General features: G+C 50.1%; 1 protein-coding gene across 1 annotated transcript; it reads left to right on the forward strand.

Moving 5' to 3' along the window:
• The first annotated feature begins 7,182 nt into the window (after window positions 1-7,182).
• On the forward strand, window positions 7,183-9,106 carry LOC119813099 (carbonyl reductase [NADPH] 2). The gene is made up of 8 exons (XM_038328221.1): window positions 7,183-7,262; window positions 7,577-7,674; window positions 7,769-7,923; window positions 8,006-8,048; window positions 8,144-8,243; window positions 8,348-8,412; window positions 8,653-8,770; window positions 8,862-9,106. The coding sequence occupies exons 1-8, from the start codon at window positions 7,211-7,213 to the stop codon at window positions 8,963-8,965; spliced, it is 735 nt and encodes a 244-aa protein (XP_038184149.1). The 5' UTR covers window positions 7,183-7,210; the 3' UTR covers window positions 8,966-9,106.

Below are 9,106 nucleotides of genomic sequence, written 5' to 3' on the forward strand. Positions count from 1 at the left end.
ATGATTGTGCTGACTAAGGCTCCCAAGGATGCCCTGGATGTATCCCATGCTAAGTACTTACGATGGAAATAAGATGTCACTGAGTTTATAGAGAATTCCTGGTTGACCAAGATCTTGCAGAATAGATGTCATGAAGGAAATTGTAAAAGTCGAGTTGCCATGGAGAGAGAAGGGGACGGTCCAAATACAAAATGTCTGTAGCCCTTATACTCCTCTCCGGAATAACAGGATAAAGGATGTCTAAACATTGCAAAGTGGTCCAGGTTTGCCCATGTCGTTCACTTTGGCCACCGTGGAGACAGGCTGTACAATAGTCTGTTAGAAACTTACTGATGAGCCGGGCGCTGGTGGCGCATGCCTTTAATCCCAGCACTCGGGAGGCAGAGGCAGGCGGATCTCTGAGTTCGAGGCCAGCCTGGTCTACAAGAGCTAGTTCCAGGACAGGCTCTAGGAACTACAGGGAAACCCTGTCTCGAAAAACAAAAAAAAAAAAAAAAAAAAAAAAAAAAAAGAAACTTACTGATGGATTTATGTTATGATCCTCAGAATATTTCTCCCAGAAGATGAAGCTGTTTGTCATTTGTGGAAATATTGTATTCTGGTTGGCTCTTGTCAACTTGTCACAAACCTACATATATCTGGGAAGATGGAATTAAAAAAAAAGGCTTTTTAATGTATATTTGCCTGCATGTATGTTTGTGTACTACACAAGTGCCTGGTACCCATGAAAGGCAGAAGAGGGCATCGGATGCCCTGAAACAATTGTGATCCATATGGGTGCTGGGAGCCAAACCCAGGTCTTCTACTAGAACAGCCAGGGTTCTTAACTGCTGAGCCATCCCTTTGAGGCCTAAAGAAATCTTAATTGAGAAAATTCCTTCATCAGATTGGCCCGTAGGCAAACCATTAGGAGGTTGTTTTGTTTAATGATGGATGTGGGAGGCTCTAATCCACAGCCAGCAGCGTCCTCCCTGGGCAGGTTGTTGTAATTTTTAAAAAAAAAAAAATGCCAGGAGAGAGAAAGACACCATGTGACATAGTTTACGTGGAGGGGGTTTTATTAGGGAAAAAAGTGGAGGGGGAAGACCGGTCTCTGGGGACAGGAGCAGTGGAAGAGAAGGAAGAGGTGGGTGGTGGGGAAGAGAGAGAGGCAGAGAAGCAGAAAGAAAGAGAAGGAAGACGGATAAGACCCACCTTTTAAAAGGGAATATAGCAAACATGAACACGCGGTGCTCTTAGAGGCAGCAGCTGAGGACGTGTCCTGTCAGGACCACAAAGGGCAGGCCAGTGCAGATGCCTGAATACTAACACTCCTTTTATTCTATAAAATGTGAAGAGCCACAAGAGGTGGGTGAGTCAGGGATGAGGATGCTGTGCTCTCAAGACTACTTCCTGCTGACCTGCAGGGGCTGTTGTTCATCTTTGGGGGACCTAGGAAAGCTGGGGTGCTGGCCACGTCCTGGGGTATCTGGCTGTTTCAAGTCACTGTCCAGGCTCTGTGGAGCCATCAGGCACTGACTGGACTTTGTAAAATGCTGTTTGAGGAGGATGGAAGTCAACTCCCTAGGGCTTAGAACACCTGATCCTTTTCCCACAGCATCACCCGGACGTGTTTGATGGTCCTACGCCGCCAGCTCTGTGGCGGACAGCTGGTAGTCCTGCAGCAATAGCTGGTTAGGAGTGGTCAGGGGGTCTCCAAAAACATCCCAACGGGAGCAAAAAGGTATAAACGATGGCACAGTTCCCATGAGTGAGGCGGAGAAGACCCAAGGGGCTGCAATTCCTAGCGTCCCAGGAATTCATAAAGGGTCAATGTTGAGAAGGCACAGGCTGCTTTGTGTTTCCTCAAATTTACAAGGCAGGGGCCAAGGGCTCTGAGCCCGAGAAAGACACAGTCACCTGGTACCAGGACTTTGAGAAAAGCCAGAAAGCAAGGAGAGGTCTGTGCTCGAGAAAGGAAGCCTCACATCCAGAGGAGTGGCCAGAGGCGGGAAGCCCCACCAGAGACCCAATTACCAGCATTGAATGGAAGGCGAAGCTGCGATTTGTTGCAGGTGGAGGAGAGTTCATTTGTTGAGGGTGGAGCAGCTGGGTAGGGTCTCAGCCTGAAGTGATTACCTTTCGGTGACTCTGCCACTGAGCAAACACACCACATGCAAACTGTTAGTGTACAGGTTTACTGGGGGAAAGGGGAGGCAGAAGGCTGAAAGGGTGATGATACCCTCCTCCCATCTATCAGGATCGCTGGCAGAATGTCACAAAGATCCTGTAAAATATCAGGACACAGAGTGCTGGAAAACATGAACGAGGCAGAACGAGATCCAGTGGCTTTTATCAAGCGAGGATAAGGCACAAGCCGCCCCGGAGAAGCGTCCCTCAAGGAGTGAGGGCCTTAGGACAAAGCCCGGAGGACCCAGGGTACCAGGAAGACAAAGGCCACCCAGTGAGTCATCACACAAAGGGTGGGGGCCAAGGGCTCTGAGCCCAGGAGAGAGAGAGAGCCCGTGGTTGCCTGATACCAGGACTTAATGAGGCCAAAAGGCACTCGTGGGAAATAGCTAGAGGGGGCTCACCAGGTGTGTCGGTGTTAGACAGAGGGGCCCAGCGATCCATTAGTTGGAGAAGTGAGGTTGTCACATGTGGACCGGGTTCCAGGGTTCTGGCATGCCTCAAACTGCCAGCAGGCAGGAGGAAGCGCCAGGAGAGCCTTTCCTGGTCAGGGAAACAATGTTGTAAGTTTTAAAAGAACGCAGTGTGAGAGAAAGACACCACTTGACATAGTTCACGGGTAGTTCACGGGGAGGGGTTTTTATTAGGGGAAAGGGAGCATAAGAAGATGGAAGAGGAGAGGGGAGACTGGGAGACTGGCCTCTGGGGACAGGAGCAGCAGAGAGAGGGGTGAGGGGGGGGGAGGAGAGCTAGAGAGACAGTAGAAAGACAGGCAGAGAATCAGAGAGAGAGAGAGAGAGAGAGAGAGAGAGAGAGAGACAGAGACAGAGACAGAGACAGAGAGGGACAGAGAGGAGGTGGGCAGGGCCTTTTATTTTATTTTAAATATTTTATTTATTATGTATATAATATTCTGTCTGTGTGTATGCCTGCAGGCCAGAAAAGGGCACCAGACCTCATTACAGATGGTTGTGAGCCACCATGTGGTTGCTGGGAATTAAACTCAGGACCTTTGGAAGAACAGGCAATGCTCTTAACCACTGAGCCATCTCTCCAGCCCGGGCAGGGCCTTTTAAAAGGGAACATAGTCACTGTGCACAGGAGGTGCTCTTAGTGTCTGCATCTGGGGACGTATCCTTCAGAACCCCAAGGGCAGGTCAATAAAGATGCCTGAACACTAACACAGGTGGTCCTGGGTTATATACACAAGCAAGTTGTGGTGTCACACACCTTTAATCTCAGCAGTTGTGAGGCAGCGGTAAGTGCATCTTTATGAGTCTTTTGTGAGTTCTAGGCCAGCCTGGTCTATACAGTGAGTTCCAGGCCAGCTAGAGCTGCGTAGAGGGAGCCCTTTTCAAACAAAGAAACAAGCAGGTTGAGCAAACCATGAGGAGTAAGCCAGTAAACAGTGTTCCTCCATGGCTTCTGCTTTGATTTCTGCCTCCAGTTCCTGCCCTGACTTCCGGTTACGGTGGACTACAGCTAATGAGACAAACCCTGTCCCCCCACCCCCCAGGTTGCTTTTGGTCATACAGTTCATCACAGCGATAGAGAGCTAAGTAGAACAAGAGATCCTCAGGGCTGCCCACTGGTCCCAATCCAAACCTTTTCTTTCAGAATACAGTTTTACCAAATAGAAAAATCCATATTGCTTGAGAATACAGAATGGTTGCCCTTGAAGTTTCTTATCAGAGATGGTATGATTACGGCTGTGTGGGGGCTATGGCTGTTTGCCAAGGATGTGTTCACACAGGCTCCATCTCTGTGCTGTCTCTGCCCACCATACTGCCACAGCGAGCTCATTTTAAATAGTCTCTTCTTTTCCTTATTATAATATGCCCAGTATATTGTTCAAAGTATAAAAAAAACAATCCACAAATATATTCTCCTGGGAGATCTGTAAATGACATTTACTCCTCTTCCTTAGGTCCCAATGAGAGAGTGTATTGGACTTACATGAAGAATATGGGTAAGGAGTTTCTGTCAGGAGCATGGGTAACCACATTGGAAAGGAGCCAATGCTGGAATGTTTTTCACCTAACATGGATGATGGCTTTCCCAGAGCCTTCTCGGGGGAGTCCCCTTCCTCTAGTCTAGGGACAGCTTTTTTGAAGATGGCAGTGGCCTGGCACCACCAACATAGCCCAAATAAAGAGCTAAAATTTTGCCAGGCAGTGGTGGTGCATGCCTTGGTCTACAGAGTGAGTTCCAGGCACAGCTAGGGTTACACAGAAAAACTGTGTCATAAAAAACAAAAATAAAAAGAGAGAGAAAAAAACCCCACCAATCCTTCAGGGCAGTAGCTGGATGCTTTTTTTTTTTTTTTAAAGAGTCAGAGAGTAAATCATTGAGACATTGTAGGCCTTCTTGTCTCTGCTATAATTTACCAACACTGCTGTTGGTAACGTGAAGGCAGCTATAGTCATATAAACAAATGGGCATGACTGTGTTACAGTAAAACTTAATTTATAAGCCAGGTATGGTGGTGCACACCTTTAATGCCAACACTCGGGAGGCAGAGGCAGGCGGATCTCTGTGAGTTTGAGGCCGACCTGGTTCTAGGACAGCTAGGGCTGTTACACAGAGAAATCCTGTCTCAGAAAACCAAACCCCAAACAAGAACAACAAAACAAATACAGGAACATTGTTTACAATCCTCCGGTCTAGATAGCAAATAGATATCTACAAATGGTACGTTATGTACTTACGAAAAGTTAATGATTGGTATTATAAAAAACATGCGCAATGCTATAAACATCGTAAAATACAGAATATGTGTTGTGAGCATAGCCGCAAAGAACACAGCAAGATGGCAAAGCAGACAAATTGAACGACAAACTCTGGCTGCAGCAGGCTAGCAGGGCGGTGAGAGGACATCTTTGCCCACATTTCAGTCATTATTACTATTACTTTTATTTTATTTTTAGTTTTTGGCTTTTCGAGACAGGGTTTCTCTGTGTAATAGCTCCGGCTGTTCCAAAGAAAGTCACTCTGTAAACCAGGCTGGCCTCGAACTCACTGAGATCTGCCTGCTTTTACTTCCAGAGTGCTGGGATTAAGGGCCTGTGCCACCACCACCTGTCTTACTTTTATAATAAAATGTTTTGGAATAAAGAAAGGAAAAGAAAAGGAGGAGGTGGTGGCAGCGGCAGCGGCCAGTCGTGGTAGTGCACACCTTTAATCTTTGAGTTCCAGGCCAGTTTGGTCTGTTAAAGGGAGTTCCTGGACTGCCAGGGCTACACTATCTCAGAAAACAAAACAAAGCAAAACAAAAGAATAAGTCAAAAGACTTGGTGACCTTGCTGGTTTCTCCTGTTTCTCCAGAATTTTAGCTGAAACAAAAAAGCAAGGTCGAGGAAATAACTCGGTGGGTAACGTGCTCATTCTGCAAGAACCTTGATGCAGATCCCAAGAACCCACTCACGCCTGTAACCCATCCCAGCTCACTGTGCAAATGAGAGAGCCCTGATGCAGGTCCCAAGAATCCACATACATCTGTAACCCCAGTTTTCCTATGGAAAAATGGAAAGCAGAGACAGGCAAATTCTTGGAAGCCCAAGGGTCATCAGGCCTGCCCTAGTCAGCGGTGAACATCACCTACAATACATCTGCCCTCTTTCTGAGGGTCACTCAGTCTTAGCGTGGAACCTGGCTACAAGAAGGGACAGGCAGCAGGTGGGGAGCCCGAGTGCCCCTGCTCCTTGGGGCTGTCTCTTCGATGGTCTGTATACCCAACCTGCTTGGCACAGCTGACTTGCACCCTGCCATGGCTCCTCTGGAATGAAGTGTTCCTTCTATGAACCCTATTATATAAGATCAGGTAGGACTTGGCATGGCCTTAGACAGCTTCCCACATGGAGAATTATGATAGGCGTTTTCATTTGTTTGTTTTTGTTTTTTTGAGATAAGGTTTCTCTGTGTAGCGCTGGCTGACCCGGAACTCTTTCTCTCTGGCCTCAAACTAAGAGATATCAACCTGCCCCTGCCTCCTGAGTGCTGGGATTAAAGGTGCGTGCCACCATCACCCTTTGTTAGGATAGACATTCAAACCTCTGATGGTTTCTCAAGAATTCCCCCAGGGCTGGAGAGATGGCTCAGCGGTTAAGAGCATTGCCTGTTCTTCCAAAGGTCCTGAGTTCAATTCCCAGCAACCACATGGTGGCTCACAACCATCTGAAATGAGATCTGATGCCCTCTTCTGGCCACAAGACAGAATATTGTATACATAATAAATAAATGAATAAAAAAAAAAAAAAAAAAAAGAATTCCCCCAAGGATTCACCCATCTGCTCTGAGAAAAGAAGGGGATTCCCACCTCGGAGGGCAGAGGGTGCTCCAGTGTAATCACCAAAGGCAGAGTCTCTGGGGGCATGTGGAGGTCACCTGGGAGAAACAGACTTCTTCACGAGTGCTGGGGCAGGGTTAGGTGGGAAGAATCTTGCCCAGGAATCAGATTGTTGCCCTTGTTCCTCAGATGCCTGCCCCTATCCCAACAACACAGAGTCAGTCCAGGATGCTGCATTATCTCCTGAGCACTGTCAGTGCTGAGTGGTTAGGCCCTTCAGTCAGGCTGAAGCACCCACAACCGACTGGAAGTCTGGCTTCTCTTCCCTTAAAACCGTGGCCAGCCAATGCCTATGTCCAAAGAAAGCAAATTAGGAAACCGAAATCTCTCTCCTCCTAGATCAGGAATGCAGCCCAGCATTAAAAAGTCTGCCTAGCGTGCCACGAGGGTCAAGACGAAGTCAGTCCAAAGGAAACGCAAATTTCATGCCCAGGCCTCCGACGTTTCTGTTACACGACTCTGTGAGCGCCCCTCACGGGCATGCGAATGCGCGTGAAGTTTCTCATTTCCTCTTCAAACCCTACCAAGCAGCCGGCTGGCATATTTGGAGTGAGAGATCCTACCTGTGGAGGAGTGAGTCATACCACTCTGGCTAGGCCAGCGACTCCTAGCTCCACCTCTGCCCCGCCTGCTAGCCCAGCCATAAATAAGTGAGCCCATCTCTCACTGCTGCAAGAGGACACCGGTGTCAGCAGCATGCAGCTGAATTTCAGTGGTTTGAGGGCCCTGGTGACAGGGGCAGGGAAAGGTGAGTGGGAGCGGGTTGGAGAGGGAAAGGGACAGCCTGAACACAGAATAGGGGCCCAAGGTGATCTTAGGACTGACCCGTTAATGTCACCTGGCTGGAGACCCACCGAGACAGTGACAATACCCGTAATGGGTGCACTTGGCTTGGCTGCAGGATCCTAGGTCCAGACTGGGCAGATATACACCAGACACAGCTTCCGCCAGACTTTATCAGGAACCAGCTGGCTTCTGGAGTCTTTACTTCCACCTGTGAGCTTGACCCTGGCCGTGACCAGGCCTAACGGGCCCTCATCCCACCATAATCCCTCCTTCCAGGGATTGGGCGGGACACCGTGAAGGCCCTGCACGCCTCAGGAGCCAAAGTGGTGGCCGTGACACGCACCAATGCAGACCTGGTCAGCCTTGCTAAAGAGGTGAGTATACAGCCCTGCCTGGCCTGGGCCTGCTCCCCACCCTCAGAAGCTGACTGGGACAATGCCTCAGGACACCAAACTCTGCCTCCCACAGTGTCCAGGCATAGAGCCCGTGTGTGTGGACCTGGGCGACTGGGAGGCCACAGAGAAGGCGCTGGGCGGTATCGGCCCCGTGGACCTGCTGGTGAACAATGCAGCCGTGGCATTGATGCAGCCTTTCCTGGAAGTTACCAAGGAGGTCTTTGACAGGTGGGCACTTGGGGAGCGTGGGCAGGCTGGGGAGGGTTGCAGAAGTCGGGTGTGTGGGAAGACATTGTTCCTTTCCTGCCAGGTCCTTCAAGGTGAATCTTCGCTCTGTGGTGCAGGTGTCCCAGGTGAGATGGTAGGAAGGCTGTAGCTCAGAGATGAGCACCTGGGGAGGGTGGGACAGGGCAAGGCAGGGTGAGCTACCCCCAACCATTTCTTCCAGATTGTAGCCAGGGACATGATTAACCGTGGAGTGCCAGGGTCCATTGTCAACGTCTCCAGCATGGCAGCCTATGTCACCTATCCTCATTTGACCACCTACAGTGAGTACACCCTCGAAAAATTACAGCAGTCTCTATGTTTTTTCGTGGGCATCACAGGAAGAGTAATTAAAGGGTCTTTAGCTCTCCCTACCCACCCCCGACAGGTTCCACCAAGGGAGCAATGACCATGCTGACCAAAGCCATGGCCATGGAACTGGGGCCACACAAGGTAGGCACAGGAGCCCGGGCCCACACCCGAGGGACAGATTACGGGCACCTGGGGCAGGGCTGGGGGTTGAGGGTGAGGATGGGGTGGGGCTAGCAGACTACACACCGCTCTGAGCAGCGGGGTCAGTGCTCAGCTGGGCAGAGTGAAACAATCTCATCAGGCTTGTGCTGGGGCAAGTCCTGAGCTTGTGGGTAGGGCTAGCTCATTTGCTGTGCCACCACCTGTGGCTTCTGGCCCCAGATCCGGGTAAACTCCGTAAACCCCACTGTGGTGCTGACTGATATGGGCAAGAAAGTCTCTGAAAACCCTGATTTTGCCAAGAAATTCAAGGAGCGCCACCCCCTGAGGAAGTTCGCAGGTCAGCTGGGGGCGTTGGGTGAGGGAACCAGGGCTGGCTCCCAGCAGGCAGGCGAGCAAGCAGAAGCCCTGACTGCTCTGTTCTCCTGCAGAGGTGGAGGACGTCGTCAACAGCATCCTCTTCCTGCTCAGCGACAGCAGCGCCTCCACCAGTGGCTCTGGCATCCTGGTGGACGCTGGGTACCTGGCCTCCTAGACTGCTCAGATGTGGTGTGCCTCTGAGTGGCCTCCCTGGCCCACCCTCCAACCAAAGCTTCTACTTATCTTACCTGGTCCTTGACACAGCTCCCAGCTCCCTGTGTTATTGTCTAATCCCATAACCACTCCACGCTCTGGA

Source organism: Arvicola amphibius, chromosome 4 (genome assembly GCF_903992535.2).
Source record: "Arvicola amphibius chromosome 4, mArvAmp1.2, whole genome shotgun sequence".
Lineage (NCBI taxonomy): Eukaryota > Metazoa > Chordata > Mammalia > Rodentia > Cricetidae > Arvicola > Arvicola amphibius.